At 46.5% G+C, this 16,449-nt stretch overlaps 1 protein-coding gene across 2 annotated transcripts in view; it reads right to left on the reverse strand.

Moving 5' to 3' along the window:
* Nucleotides 1–16,449, reverse strand: part of CTBP2 (C-terminal binding protein 2) — a 132,414-nt gene that overhangs the window by 47,609 nt on the left and 68,356 nt on the right. The window contains exons 1-2 of one of the 2 annotated variants that reach the window (XM_064514365.1): nucleotides 16,170–16,319; nucleotides 6,529–6,688 (exon numbers count right to left, since the gene is read on the reverse strand). In XM_064514365.1, the coding sequence (XP_064370435.1) occupies nucleotides 6,529–6,586 (58 nt within the window). In that variant the 5' untranslated portion in view covers nucleotides 6,587–6,688; nucleotides 16,170–16,319. Of the gene's footprint in view, nucleotides 1–6,528; nucleotides 6,689–16,169; nucleotides 16,320–16,449 lie in introns of those variants that run through there. The other variant, XM_064514364.1, reaches the window with a different exon arrangement.

Consider the following 16,449-nt stretch of genomic DNA (forward strand, 5'->3'; position numbering starts at 1 on the left):
AGCTCGGCAAAAGGCTTGAAAATCATCGAATAATGTCAGCAGGCTTGAGTAATGTCTGCGAAGCCACTGAGGCTGCTGGGATTCTGTTCATCCAGAGGATTCTGTCCATTTTAAAATTTGAACAAAACCTATTAATAATAAATAATAACAATACCTGCTCTGTCTCTGTCAGCAAACAGGTAATTCAGAGCACTGCTGGATAGCACACTTTTCGTTGGCCAGATTGGTAAAACATGGTGTAACCCAGCTTTTGTGCAAATCTGAAGCAATTTTACATCCTCTGTACAGGCCACTGAACTTCCTACGGACTCCGTGGAGCAGCTGAACGTTAGAAGCAGACAGTTAGATGTTCAATTAGTGTAAATCAGCACAGGGTATAACGGCAGAGGATCTGACAAGCTAACTTTTCCTTTTCTCTAGGCAAAATGTGGTAAGCAAGCCTTCCTTAAAAGCTTGATGGCTTATATCCTTTGAGGTGGAAACTCAAAAAAAAAAAAATTATAAAAACCTTTACTGTGGGGGGAAATCCTTGTACTGTGTTTTATATTCGTGGAACAAAGCAAACTCAAGTCCACTAAAAAAGAAAGGTCTATATTTATTCTAAATATGTCATTTTTACCCAGGATAAGCAGTTTCTTCCACACTTGATATCATCTTTAACTCATTGTTTCTCATCAAATGACTAGTGGTGATAAGAATTTCCTGAGATAATAGGATTCTATTTCTAAGCAGTAAAAATAAGTATTATCAGATGCTACTTGGCATTCAAATCTGCAAGAATGGAAGAAAATTCCTCCACCCAAATATTAAACATACTCATTTTGGCCAGTATTAAACTATACAAAGGAACAAGAATTGGAGGCAGCAGCTTTCCAAAGCTGCCCGGTCACTTTGGAGATCCTCAGATAGGCAAGACCCTGGAACAGAGATGCTGACCACTGCAAGAATCCATTTTACGTCGTTACATGTATCATGACGTCTTGCACCTGATTACTTCCTACGCAACACCATGTCAACAAAACGCTAGGCCTGGAAAACGAGAAAATGCCAGAATTGAAGTTGCTTGTATAAAATCAAGGGGGAAACATGGGAATGCAGTGAAAACCACCTTCCTAACTGCCCAACGTCTCATCGGAAGGTATTGATGTTAGCTTTCAAAAACAGGCAATTGCCTCATCCGAAGAGGACTCTAGGGTAGCACTGAGAACATAAGCCAGTAACTCAAAAAGCTGAGAAACTCATGCGTTAAGCACTGAGAGGTACTATGTGACTGGCATTTACTGGCCATTAGACATACAAAAGGACCTGAAAGAAAACAAAGAATATGAAAGAAATCAAACGGCTTGCTTGGCGCTGCAAACAGCTCTGCTATTTTGCAAAGTCCAGACAGCTGCGGTGGCACAAACTGTCGCACGAGGACATGATTTCGCACTGGATAATGACAAATCCTGAAGCAAAATCTGTATCAGGAAAAGTCTGGGCTCCCTTGGCCTCGCAATTATTTTTTCTCTTTGCTTCTTGTTCATCTCCGGGCTGCCACTCTCTGGGCGTCGTGCTGAAAGCTTAGCTGACTCATAAATGTCAGTGCAAACTTTAACCTATAAAGCCGGGCATAAAAATTTCATGGCGCGGGTGCCGACGGCAGCAGGATAGCACAGCTCCGACCGTATGGAGCGGAGGCAGCAGCTGGGATCATCGGAGAGGAATCCAGTGGCACAGGGAACGCCAGGTTTGCACAGAGGCAAGACACTGCCACGAGGCAGCCTGGACCTGCCAACCCTCTGCTTCAGCAAAATAGATGCAGGAAAACAGCGTACCTGCAACACTGCAATACACCTTGCCTATATTCTATGGCCTTAGCAGGGTCTGTCATGGTTTCTCCTCAGCGAGGGGTTTTCTAGACTTCTGCTGCCCACCACAAAGTACAGAAAGCCTGGAGGGACCTCCTGACCCATCTGTAAATAAATGAACACGTGGAGGAAGCTCCAAGGTTAGAAGACGAGAAGGAAAAGTGCACATACCTATGAGGTACAGGTATGAAATACTATAGGATCATGTGGCTCAGGACCACCATAACAAATAGAATTCCCTTAGGCAGTCGGGAAGAAGGGCAGAAGGGCAACCTTATTTCTTGCGCTGCCCAAGCTTTCAGTGCCAGTTCTCTCCAAGCGCCTCATCTCCGTCCGTCCTCTTTACTCCAATTTACTCCTTCCTGTCTTAATCCCGGTTCTTCTCCTTCCCACATGTGTGCCCTGGCAGCAGCTCTGCCATGCAGGGAAAAGGCCCCACGGCCACCCCTTCCATGCCCGGAGGAACATTACGAGGCGCATAGCTGTCAGAGGAGCAGCTGATGGGGACAAGCGCTAACTGAATTTCTTTCAAAAGCTTCTAAATTGGCCAAAATTTGGCAACAATAAAAGGCACGCTCCTGACACCATAACAGTTTTGTTGCAAAATTTAGACCCATTTGCCAAACCAGGAGGGCACCACAGCTTCCAAAATAAACAGCTGTGAGATCTGTGTTCTGCTTTGTTTGAAACACAGCAAAAAAGCACTCCTCTCCATCGCCTGCTTATAGACGCGGCTGAACAATTTCTGCTGGAACTTTTTTTTTTTTAATTTCACCCTGAGGTAAAAACTCATCATGAAATTGAAAATTTTAGCTCAGACGAATGTAAAGCATGGCAAAATTAAAAGCAAATGAGAGCAGGACCTCAAATAAGGAGTGCCAGACAACTCGAAACACAGCATGAGCAGCTCCACCTCAAAAGCATATTTTGACCTGCTATGCAATTAGACATGATTACACAAACTGAAATTATGTAATCTGCTCCACACGAATTGTTTGCAAAAGCCCCAGTCGCTCCCTAGATAGACCCCTGCAGATCCTTCCACCCATGCAATCCCCAGATCTTTGGGACAACCCGAAAAGAAAGAAGCGGACAAGCCAAGATCGCACCGAGTGCCCTCGACTTCGCTTTGCTCTGGTGGGCATCAGACACCTCATTCATTCTTAACTGCTCTACATGTCCTTATTGCAGGCTGTTGCCCTAATATATCTTTATCCCCTCAACTCTGCGTCTTGGTCTCACTCAGAGCAAAATCTATTACCTGATCCTAAGCGCTCACACGTTCAAAACAGCTTGCGTAGAGGGAGAAGTAATGTTGTCCTATAAAGATGCTGTAACTATATATTAAAAAACAGAGGAACTGGTCAAGCTAAGAAATGCAGTGAGACTAAACCGGCTCTCTTCCTAGAACAAGGGTCTTAAACCCGCATCTCCAGGCTATGAACAGGCATCTTCAAAGATACTACCTCTTGGCATGGCTTGCATTTTGTTTTGGGGCAGATGTCCTCAGGTACTAACGTTTTCACTGCTACTGCACATCTAACACAGTATTACAGACACTGCAGCTTTTTAGTACACTCCTTCGATGCTGGGGTAGTTTGTAAGCTCTCCAGATCATTAACTTCACTCAACATGTGAATATTTACATTTCCACAGACACAAATACTTAAACTGAAAAAACTCTTTCTGGCAGAAGTTTTTAGACTCCTTCCATGGCTGCTTGTACAGCACAGTGAAGACCTCAAACATTCAGTATTATCATTTGGCGATGCGGACAGCGATTGCAACACACAGCTGGAAGTCCCAAGATGCTTCTTTCCAGAGGTGGGTCAGGTCACGGCATGAATGAGGTTCGCTGCTAACAAACTCTTGTAGAGTTTGTGTCATCATATATAGTAAAGGGGATGGTACAGAAACCCCATCTTCACAAAAAGCGCAGAAGTCCACATACGTACTACGAAAGCCTTAGCTTTTCAGCAAGTAAATATAGCTATATTTGTTTACAGAGAAAAGCTGCATAAGTGCTTCCACAGAACAGGAGCTCTTTAAACAGAAACTTCTCTGTATCACGTTACATTTGGCTTGATGAACCAGTAGAAGCTCTTTTCAGTGACTACCGTTCTGCTAGAAAAGACTTCTGCCACCAGTTTGTTGAAACAGCTCCCTGATTTCTCACCATCATTCACCAATTATTCCATATACTTTTCCAGACAAAGCCAGCAGAAATGCTCATTTTTTCAAGCTGTGTTTTCACAACAGCTGGAATAGCCACTCCTCAGTGCTTTACTATGCTATAACCCAAGATTAGGAGCCTATAATAAAACACAGTCATCAGAGATGCCAGTACAGCATTCTGCAGTCCTACCAGCCTAATATTTTGGAAAGTCCTGGGCTCTTTGCATGTTTCAAGCTAATTTTTACAACGTTACTTACAGTCAGTTCTAATCTGCTGCCTATAAATACAACACAACAGCGTCTCATAACTGCGAGTCCCGTCATTTAAATCAAATCATAGAACAGGTGGCAAATGACAAAATGTACTTTAAAAAGTTATGTCTACTGCACATTTACAGATTAGAAAAGACTATCTTCTGGCCAAGAAAGAAGAAAAAAAGCTCATATATCAGAGGAAAATAATCTAAAGTTCAATCACATCTAAAGCTCTGTTAGCAGGTTTGTCGTATGATCCTTTGGAATTTCTTGTACGCTCAGCAACTACATCTGATAGCAAACATCAAACCGGGAAGGCAGCTTTTGAAAATCCCAGCTCAGCTGACACAACTCTTTTAAGTCAGGTTCAAAGTAAATTTTGGAGATGAGATAGAGTACTACACCTGAGTGTTTATGACATTCAAAAGGAGAAATGTGTAACTCCACACTGCGACGCATTCTGCGTGTTGCTTCCCAACTTCTCACCCTTCTCTGCTTTGCCTCCCCCTCCAAAATTAATAGGGCAGCACACCCTCCGCTCTGCCCCAGGGAGAGCAGGCCAGCAGCACATTAACCCCGTTTGGACTGGGTTAATTAAACAGCGAGGCAGAATTGCTTCGGCATTTTTCGGTATTACGTGATTAAATGAAGAGCTGATTTTTCCGGCCCTGTCTGCTCTTCCTCGAGCTCGGCATTTAGCCTCTAACACCCGCTCCTGCTTGCCGAGGAACATCAATAGCAGTGGCGTATCTCACCGGAGCCGAGCGTGTGGAGGAAGAGCACGAGGATTGCCTAATCAATCGGAAGCTAAATAACTCATGACAAGTTGAAAGCAATGGTAAAGCCGTTCTACGTCGGCGTGCCAGAGTGAGCAATACGTAACGCATAAAAACCAGTGCAAAACCCCCTCCGCTCTGCTGCTCGGCATTTTGCACTCACTGAAAACTCCACAGGGCCCCAAACATTTTGCTGTAAGTTGCAAAGCACAACTTTGATGTGAGCTCTGTGCTTTTATCCAAGAGCAGGCTCTATTTCACTTTGCCAGTGTTCAAGTAACACGGCAAGCAGTTACCCTGCAGGCCAGCAATCGTCTTCACGAGGGGAGAGAAAAGCAGGAACTCTTTAAGACTCATGACTTAAGATATTCTTCTTAAAATGACGCTCTTCTTTGCTACTGCCCGTAAAACGTTTAAGAGATGACCATTTGTTTGCATACGAGCAGTCCTAGAGTGCACATGGAGAAGTCAGAGGCCCCTTGGCATCACTTGCTTTTTCTCATGGGTAACTTACACCATGTGAGGCTGCAACAAAAAAAGGTTTACTATAGACTCTCCTGCTGCTGCGAAACAAAGTAGAAGGTAAAAGCTGCCTGCGCCATATACCAGAACGTGCTATTAATAAAGAACGATTTACAGCAAATCTGCCTGATCACCACAAACTTACCAATGAAAGAAAGGCCGCTTTTCTAACCATTTTCTCCAAACCTTTGGAAATGCTTCAACAGCTGCTCTTTAATTTTCCATCTATGTAACCTACGATGATAGCCAATGCTATGGGAGACGGTCTACTTCCACGCCAAGTGAAGGAACGATTCTGATGCAGTCAAATCCCTGTCCTTCTCTGCAAAGCCGGTCAAAGCCCAACTTGGGGAGGAGCACGGGGAGTCGCATCTGAAGTTCAGGACACTCAGCTCTACCCCAAATGCCTTGCACTCTGCTGATTCAGTTACGGACATGCCACAGCAGGGCGCTGGACAACTGCGGTTGTCCAGGTGCTCGTGTCCGTCGCTCCTCCCCGCGGAGCCGGAGATTCTGGAAGCGGAAACCCTCAAAGAGGGATGGTGGGAACCGCTCGCTGCCATCTTGAACTTGGCCTCTTCAACAGAGACCTCCAGAAAATGGCACATTCAACAGAGCAGGACTCTTCTCAAGGCAGTATAAATACAGGCGATGTTTTAAATTGGGACCGACTAGATTATTTCAGTAATAATTAGTATGAAATGACAAGACTTGGTAATTAAACAAAAACCTCGTTCTATAGGTGACCTTTAAAAAAGAAACCAATATACCATTTGCCAATGTTTCAACATCAATACGATTATATTTGTCCCAACACAGAAGACAGGGGACCTAGTCATGGATCTGGATCTTGTTATACTAGGTGTGGTAAAAAACCAAGGAAAAATTAAGCAGTCTATCTTAACAGTCTATCAATTTTTCCAGAAATAGAAGAACATTCCCCCTCCTACCTTCACAAATTCGGTCCAGTCGCTGTCGCTTGACTTTGTGTTTATCCACAAGTGCCATTCTTGGTGGTATTTTGTAACTTCCTGATTCAAAAAGCAAAGCAGTCCCCCAGGAGCTCAGGCAAAATCACAGGAGTCGGAGTGCATAACGCCCCTGTCGATCCTGGGGAGAGAAGGAAGAAGCCTGTAATTAGGACTTCCAGCGACGAGAAGAGACGTTTCTGAAACGAAAGCTGCCGGCTTCGCACGTCCAGCCCCCCGTCCCCGACCTCGCGCCGCAGGACGAGTCACGGCTCCCTTATCTTCCTCGGGATCAGCAAAGCCAGCGCTGTACAGCCGCACGCTGAAGCGCTCCGTGGGCCCTTCCGAGCTTTGCTTCTGCCTCAAAACCCTACTCCGAGCAGATAAAATCCACTACGCTATCCTGTAGGCTTGCGCATATTGATAGATTATTAGAGAGTATATAAGGAAGGGAAAGTAGCTTTTGCTCTTCCAGTGCTTTCACGCACACGCGACAGCTTTCATGTCTTATTTAAACCTCGCTCGGTAGAAGTCTTCAGCGGAGCCTGAATTTGCACGCCCGAAACGAGGCTTTGCTCCACACTCCAGCTGTCACTGTAACCTATCCTCACCTTCAGGCTTGAAGGGCTAACGTTAAACCCGCGTTGCGAGGGCTGACGCTTCTCACGTGCACACCTTTAAATGCCAGCGTATCACCACGTTAAATACAGCGGTCCGCAGGCCAGTATGCGTGGCTAATTTATAAGAAATGCTCTGCAAAGGGACAACAGCTGCCGCCTCCTAAGCATTTTGGAGACACAGAGGAAGAACCTAACTAGATTCTCTTAGGTTTGTTGCTTTTGTTTCCAAAGAGAGCGAAAGATTTGTTTAATCCCTGAGTGTTCAGACTGAACACAGGCTGCACACACTGGAAGCGTCGTTCCGGCACTTTTACCCAACAACTTCACTATAAAATTCAGATACGAGCCTGCTGCTCAATGCACGTTCCACAACAGCATTAATGAATCATGACATGAAAGAAGAGACCTCATGCTGATACCTGAATTCAAGCAATTCTACACAACAAGCATTAAATTTTTACCAAGTTATGTTATGCTACCAATGATTCAACATCAAGCTATCCTTTTTTTTTTGTTTTAAGGTGAAGACAGATGACCCTGACGAGAGCTACACATGCCCACAGGAGGTAAGACACTGTTTTCTTGATGGGCTTCGTGTCCTAGCCCCAGCTGGTGGGTCTGAGAACGGAGACATTTGCAGGGAGGAATTTTACACTGCAAACGCTCTCCTTCACCCACAGCCACCTCAAATGAGGGACCGGCCGGGGGCATGAACCAGCTATTCGCCACCCTAAGCCAACCACTCAACCACGCCAAAAGAGCGGAGTTAGCGGGAAGCTGTGATTTCTAAAAACCAAAACAAAATGCCATCGCTTTCTGGGAGACCATGCAGGAGGGAAGTGGAAGAGGACAGATGCTAGCTAGACGATGCTCGTGCAACCCCACCGCCGAGTGGGATGCCACGGTGGGCAGCGCACGACCCAGCCTGCCGACAGGTCTGCAGGGCCCCGACCCGCCACTCTGCAGCGCGGCCTGGGGCCGGCCATGAGCGTGGGCTCTGTGTTATTTGCAGCCAAAAGTTTAGCAACAACCTCAAAAAACGCGAGCTTCACATAATATAGGAGACATGAGACCCAGAGACCAGGAACCAGAAAAATCCAGGCTGATGTCCCAAAGTTAACCTTGGGCAACATCTACAACCTCTTCTTCTGCTTCCCCTTCTGTAGGGCAGAGACAGCAATAAACTCATCTTTTCAACACCCTTCGAGTCCTTCATATTCACACACTCCCATCGGACTTTCCTACCTGGTATTTTATGCCTCTCCAACAGCTATGCTTGCAGCTCTACAAAACATGCCGGTGAAGCAGTAACCTCCCAGAGAGCACCGGCCTCGCTCACTTAACAAATGCAATAGGCTGGGATGAGGATGCGAGGGGTGAAGGCTCTAACAAAGCCACCGCATACCAAGATGACAATTTCATGGAGATTATTGTTATTATTATAAATGGTTATCAATTATGCATCACATTGATAGTTAATTTATGAAAGGAAAAGGGTTGTGTTGGTACAACTGAATTCTGACTAAAGGAAGGTAGGCGATTTCCTGGTAGTTAATGGCCAATTTCCCAGCAGCACAACTGCAGCATAATCTCTGAGATTTATAGCAATAATTAATTGATTTTTTTTTTAAATGTAGGGATGCTAAAGAGCATGATTCCCACTCATGTTAATAATTAATGCAACATTTTAGAAGAAGCAGAAAACTTCCATTCCAGAGGCAGAAGCTTGCTACAGTCAAAATATTTTTTACAACAAAAATGAGCTAAAGTGAGATAGCATTTCCATTACCAACAGTTAAAAGTATAAACATGTATTTTCAGTTCTATCAAACCCCACCCCACTTTTGGGGAGAATTATTGGGTTATGAAGCAGGGAAAACACAGTTTCCTGGGACCGGGATGCCCAAGGCTGGAAGCAGCAGTGGATAAGGCTGGCTGCTGCGAGGAGGAGGAACCGGGAGAGACATCGTGTGGGACAGCTGAAAGTTCGGGCTTCTGCCTCACTAGACACAGAAACCCCTGGCTTTGAAATTCTCCACAAACACTAAAAAAAAGGTCTTTCTGAATTCAACTGAAACATTTTCTTTCTATTACAATTTTTAAATTTTACAGAACATGCAACACAATGTGAACGAAAAGCCATTCCAGGAGAAAAAAAAAGGTAATATTCTGTCCTGAAAATACTCAAATGGTTCATGATGTTGCGACTGCAACTCTACCTCCCTTTTTGCCCCCCCAAACAAAATCAATATGCAAAGCGTATTTAATTTTGACAGAGTGCATTTCCTGATGGACAAGTGCTTCCATTAAAGTTCTTCTCTCCTGCCATCTCAATTCACTATATTACTCCCTGGAGGAAAACTTTCTACAACAGAGGCTAATAACAATCACAGAAATTACTGCGCATGCTATCAGAATCCGGCACTGCTTAATATAGGGCCCATGAACGAACTCCTCCTTAACGATTTTAACTGCTCCGTCTTGGCTTGACAGGTGCCTAGGACGAGCTCGAGCAGCACGGAAAGCGCAGCTCAGAAGACTTGTTAGAAACGTGGCAGGAGCTCCAGCGCAGGGTTTGGCAGGAGCGGCCGGCTCGGAGAGCGGCAGATGTGCAGGGTACCGCCAGCAGCCGGTCGCTCCCCGCCTTTACGGGAAGCTGTAATTAAGAAATCACTTCTTCCATGTGGGGCGTGGAGGACACGATTAGTTGCGCACCCAGCCTCAATCCTCCCCCAGCGATTTCTACACCCAGCCCAATCTCAAAACAATCGCGGGGCTAAATGTTCCCCAAAATAAAATGCAGGCAATCAGGCGAGGCAGAACAAAAATCACGCCAGCAACTGGAAGACAAGAAGACCTCACTGCATGAGGAAATTTGAGAGAGAGAGACAAACACACAAACCGAACTTCATCTTCGACAAGATGACGACACAAGTGAAGCGATTTCCATACAGTAATTGCATGTCCGCTCTCGCCTCCAACAGCGTCTTTCAAAATGGAAATTTCCTTGCAAACCCTCGGACATGACGATCACCCAGCAGTTACTTCTTTATTTATTTAAGGAAGGAACATACTTAAACACAACATTTTAGCAAAAAAATCCCTAATCCTGATGCAACACATTTAAATAGCTTCTAAATACTGCATGTTAAATACCGCAATCTATGGGCTGGAAAATGAGAGGAGAGAAAGCTGTATCGGGGCTTATTTCCCCTGCTTTAGATGGGGGGGTAAGAAAAGAAAAAGAAAGAAAAGGTATTTTTCCAGAATGAATTGCACTGTTAGACAAAAATATTAGAAAGGTGATCTTATAAATTTGTGTGAGGCTGAAAGCCCTGAAACCACATGCTGTCGGATGAGTAAACGACTCCCCATAACCTGCATATGCAGCAGCTTGACCTTCTCCTCTATCTTGTTTATAAGAACTGTCACAGCTCAAAAAACAAAGTTATTCACTGCCATCCGAGTCACTTTTGCACGACGAGCCCCTGCGGGTAGGACCCCACCTCGCCGCCGCTCCTGCAGCCGCATGGAGGTGACCGCGGCCGGAGCCCGCACGGAGATGGTGCTGCGCTTGCCCCCGGCAATGGGTGCATGGCAGAGTGCAAACAGAAATCTTGTCTCCTGCTCAACTGCTGTATCACAGATGTCAGAAAGAAAACCACAGTAAGTGAGGCGGTGAGACAAAACCATCATAAGTAAGGTGGTGAGGGAAAACCACAGTAAGTAAGGTGGTGAGAGAAAACCAGAGGAAACAAGGTGGTGATAGGGAACTCTAATGAAGCCCTTCTACCATATCTGGACTTTTTTTTATGATTTCAAAGGTCTCTCACTAATAATGTGTCACCTTGCAAGCTCGCTCTAAACTAGCACTGTTCCATCATCTTCTCCCAGCCTGGGTACCTAACACAGCAACACGAACAGGCGTAACACCTCTCTTGCCGTGCCCACGCGGGCACCGCGAGTCACGCAGCTGGTGGGGCCAAACCTCTCCAAGAGCTTTCCAGCTGCTCGACCACGTGCGCTGGTGGGGACGACCCTCGCGTGCTGGGAGCCCACTGGGTACCTGGCCCGGCCGAGAGTGCCCTTTTGCCCGGCTGGGTCTGGGGCAGTCCTCGGCAGGCAGCTGCCCACGCACCCGAAACCGTGCGGGCACGGGGCTGGCAGAGGGCAAGGGGCCGGGAGGACCGCAGGCGGGATAAGATGCGGGAAACCGCACCAGCAAAGAGGGCATCAACAAAACAGACGTTCCCTAATCCTGAAAACGCGCAATTCCACAACCTGCAGGAATCTCTCATCTCACAGGAGCAAAGGAAACCTCCAGTCCTTCCGCACATCTCAACCACGTTTCCCAAACGCAACTCCCTACTTAAGCAAGGGGGATGTAAAGCCCAGCCCAAATGTTTTGACAGCACTGTAGCAAGTTTCCCACACTGTTGTAAAAGGAGAGGCTCCTGGAGAAGGTTTCCTATTCTTGATGACCGCAGGACATTAGTGCTCTTGGCTAGAAGCAGCCCAAGACCGTATGGAAGTGGATTACCAAACGGTCCGTAATTGGGAAGTCAGCATCTGACGATCCCCGGGCTATGTCTCCTGAGCTGCTTTATATTAAGGTATGGTTTTCTAAAAGCTCTACCGTACTTGTACTAAGATTTTAATGAAAGAACGGCTCTCAGAGCTGTGAACTGCTTAGGCCCTGCTTTAATATCACCGGGCGTTAACTATTTAATATTAGCTAAGCATCTCCGAGGCTGATCATTTTGGCTGTCAGCAGCTGCCATGGGGAGGGCAGGGGAAGGGAGCTGCCGGGGCTGCGAAGTGGATCGCGCTGCAAGAAAGGAAATGCAGAGAAAAGAAAGAAGGAAACACACAGAGATAATGACAGGGGAGAGGAGCAGATAAAGAAAACGCTGCGACACGGCAGGAGTACTTGGAGAACACTGTGTCATCCTTTTGCTCTGCGCCGCTGGTCTATCCTTAAGTGGGATGCCCGGCTCAGCCCCTGTCACCTCCTTTCTCTGAAGACGCGGCACGATGCAGGGGGGAGGAGGGAGGCACAAGCAAGGGACAGACTGGCAGCACGTGTTTGAAGTACCTTGCCAGTGAAAACAACACAAGAATACCACTTTTTGCAACGCTGTCTCTAACGAGATCATTTGCAGACCCCATCCTAGGAGCTCAGGTCAAAGAACACCAGCACTTAGCATGCAAGCAGCAGGATCTTCCTGCCGAAGCTCTCGAGCAGCATCCCCTGCTCTGGAGGTTGAGCTAGCGCAGGGGCCTAAGCTGCCTCCCGCGGAGGAGCAGGAGATGCCCTGGGGCCACAGCAGACGGGCAGTGGCACCGAGCCTCCCCCTCCCGCAATGCCAGCACAGAGGGATACGCCACAAGGACAACCCAGAAATCCTTTCTAAAAACGACACCCTTTTTTGGATGTTTTCCGTTAAAAAAACAACAACAAAACAACACGTGGAGCTCGCTGTGTCAAGATACCATTAGGCACAATAGCTCAGCAGGAAGCAAAAATAGATTAAACGTATATGGGTAATGAGAGCAAACACAGATTTTCACTAGGCAAGATAAAAAAAAATAGGTTAATTTTTTAGAAATGCCTGAAGGATGCAAACCCTCACACTTGAGAAGAGGAATCAGACAACTTCTGTGTGGTCAAGGTTAGGACTTTTCCCAGTGCATTAAATGCTCTCAGTCATTCCACGGGAAATAGGATAATAGGAAAAAAGAAAAGAGTGTCAATGTCATCTGAAGTATCAGCTCCTTTGTTTCACCAAATTATCACATGCAACTGCTTTCACTTCCTCCCTCTATAAACCCTCTTCTTTTTCATCCTCGGCAGTAGGTAATAGTATCCGTGTTGATCTAAGTAAATAATCAGCTTGCGAGGGTACGGGATACCCAACTTCCTCAGTCTCCCACCCAGTGAGTCAGACCCGTCAGGACCTTTCCCTTGATCTACGGTGTGGCTGGAAGCTGCTTAAAAGCAAACCAAAGTAAATGAAGATCTTTCCACGGACAGAAACGGGCTTCCAGCCATGACCCCAGACAGCAGCGCTGGGTTCGTCCTGCAGCACAGCAGGCTTTTTCCTGGTTTCTGGGGCTAGGTGCACATCCCATGCTCATGTTGACTCCACGTCCGGTCAAGGCGCCCCTTCCCGCACACACCGTTTCCCACCTGAAGGCAACACAGCAAGGCTAGGCAAGCTCCAACAAGCTGCTCAGCATGGACAACGGATGTCCAGGGACCTGCGAACAGTCATGACTTATCGCCACTTGTAGTGTTGATGCTTAAAAGTTGACGTAAGAGCAGGGTGCGCACATGATGGCATGAGAGCACTGCCCCACCTCCAGTGACCGCCTCTCAGTGCAGATCCTGCCCAAGATAATCATATTAAATGTTGTTGCCTAGACCCACAGCTCGCTCCTACATTCAGAATATCTGAATTGCTAAAAGTACCCCGGCTGCAAGCTGAACCTCTGTTCAAGCCTCCTAGCACACTACATCCCTGCCGTGAACCCTCAGCATCCTCAAAACTGCAAGGGCAGGACTCTTGCTACAAAATCAGCGTTAATTAGGTTGAATGCTTTTATTAGTTATTAGTATGATTTTGCTGCCGCGGAGCGTTCAGTGATGTTTTGCATTACGGCTGCTCCGTGGGAATGACTAGCTGGCTCCGTGGGTGGTAACGAGCTGGTGTTGCCGAGGTGCCCGGCCTGTTTTCTGCCCAGAATCCTAATGACCCAAGTCATCTCCTCCAGGGACTATTTGGTGGCCTTCCTGAAATGGCCGGGACCACGGTCCCGGGGGCGCTGACCACCCGGGATGCCAGGCTGGCACTGCGCCTGCTGCAACGCCTTGACTTCAACCCACTTCGCCTCTCCTGCCAAACGACGGACGGCGGCTGTGCCGGGGACGGCTGGGGAAGCTGTTTCCTTACGAATCAAAGACAAACTTGGGGGGAAAGTGCTCTATTTGGTCCCGCAGTGTGGTGGAGAAAGCAGCAGGTTAAACGTGCGTCACAAAGAGCAGACACTCCTACGGTAACACCTGCCGACGGAAAATAAAGAGCTCTTCTGCTCTTCGCCATGCAGAAAAGGAGAATAACACGCTGTAGGAGTCTCGCGCTGAAGAACTGGGAACAATTCTGAGTAACTTGCTATTATATGAGTGAACAAAATGTACCATAACGGCATATGAGCCTGCACATCTGTTGCTAAATTAAACACGCTACATAACGATGCAGACCACATCTTAAAACATTATGCAACAAGATACAGACTGTGCTAAAATAATCAGGCTTCAAAGACGCCGCGAAGGGCCTGATGCTGCATTCCTCTCGGCCCCTAGCAGCCAGGGAGGGCATCCCTCACCGATCCCGCTCCAGAGCTGCTTGTTAGCTCAGTAGAAGGAGAATCACAATTGCATCTGCCCTTCAAAGGAAAAAACATATTGGCTTGTAGCCCTTTTTTCCCCCTCCATCTTAATGATGCATAAAGTATGAGAGAGGTTTTGCTTGGATCTGGACTTTTTTTTTTTTTTTTTTTTTTTTTTTAAAGTTTCTTTAAAAAAGTTGCTTTCAGTTAGGAATTGCATTCCAGATTAGGTTCTTTGAGGTCAGACGGACATTACGAAGACCTAAGGAAAGGACAATATTAAAACTGCCACAATACGAAAGAAAGAGGAATGAGATACCTAGATTTTTTTTTATTTTTTTTAACATCAGTAGCTAGTTCTTGGCTTCGAGAAAAGAAGTCTCTGCAAAAGACTGAGGCGTGCTTGCTTGTCAGTTAGTAACATACCCCTTCAGGTCTTCAGCGAGTTTTCAGTAAAACTAGGAAACATGAGAATTGGCACTCCTTTGATTCCTAAAGCCAAAATACAAAGCAGCAACCCAAACAGAGAGCGAGAAAATTGTTTTAAAGAAAATAAAAGTAACTTCCATCTCTGTGGCTGGCCTCAGCACATCGATGCCCTGCTTCTCCAGCCCCGACAGCCTGCCGGAGCCCGGGGTGGGCAAAACAATAACCAGGAGCTGAACCCAAATTATCCACTTAGTTTAGAGAGTGCCTAATCCATCTGCTAATTAATCAGAGGTCTCCTTCAGCCTCTCTTATCTTGTTTTTCTAAGTATCTGACACTGATAACGCACACTCCGATATCAGGGTGCACGAAGCCAGCCGGGACACCGACTGCCTTTAACTTTTCAAATAAAACAAGAGGAATCGATACATAAACAATCCTCCAGTCTCCAAATATCCCTGCTGTGCTGCAAAATAAAATCGGACTCCACGCTTTAGCAGGGTTCCTTAAATCACCAGCGTTTCTTTTCACTACGTACAAAGACGAGTGCAGCCGTACAGCCCAAAGCTCTCCCCTGCTCCAGGAGCTACGCAGGTACCAAAATCAGCCCAGCCAAACGAGACACCCCAGCACGCTGGCTGCCAGCGCTGCTTTGCACGACGAGTTCTGTACGGATCTGGCCATTAGAGGGCATTTTATACTACAGAGTGAACGGCTTGCACACAGCTTGCGAGCAGTATCGCTAAACCCCCATCTGGAGCTGCTGAAGAACAGTTTCTGTCTCCTCTCATTTAGTAATTGTCACTTTTCAACCTTTCCATATGCTGTATGGAGATGAGCAAGCAAGAGCAAGGACAAGAGGAAAATAAGACGAAACAGCTATGATAAAAAGTCCCGGTTAAATAAACACGTAGGTGCACAGCCATTGTTGCTTCCAAGGTTTGGGTCTCTTCAGTTCACGTCTTCCCCCTCCCCAACTCAGATGCAACAAATGCCAGCCTTCTTAATCTCACAAACAGCAGATTATATTTGAACTTTTAAAAACGATTAACTGAGAAAAATTGTAAGTTGTGTCATGGCACCATTATCTGTCCCCGGAGCCAGAGGGGACAGCTTATCTGTCTCCTGCGCTGAACAAAGGCACGCTGGACTTCCTAATTGTCGAGAGGTAGGACACGGCCACTTACCTTCAGATGTCTCCTTCCCGTTATTATTATGCTCCTAAATGTGGACTTTAAACCGTTTCAAACTTCGGCTGGCTAGGAAACCGCACAAAGCCACCCACTTCCCCAGCGTGCTGCTTTTCCTCTCTCCCTCTAGACACAAATCAAATTGAGAGAGAGACAGCTATCTTGCTATACATCTCCAAATATACGTATGTTTATAATCAGGGTGGCCAAACTTCCTGAGGCTGGGCTGCATACCAAAACCTTCACGTGGCCAAGAGCCACATCCTCCCAGCCTCCA

This window comes from Dromaius novaehollandiae, chromosome 6 (genome assembly GCF_036370855.1).
Source record: "Dromaius novaehollandiae isolate bDroNov1 chromosome 6, bDroNov1.hap1, whole genome shotgun sequence".
Lineage (NCBI taxonomy): Eukaryota > Metazoa > Chordata > Aves > Casuariiformes > Dromaiidae > Dromaius > Dromaius novaehollandiae.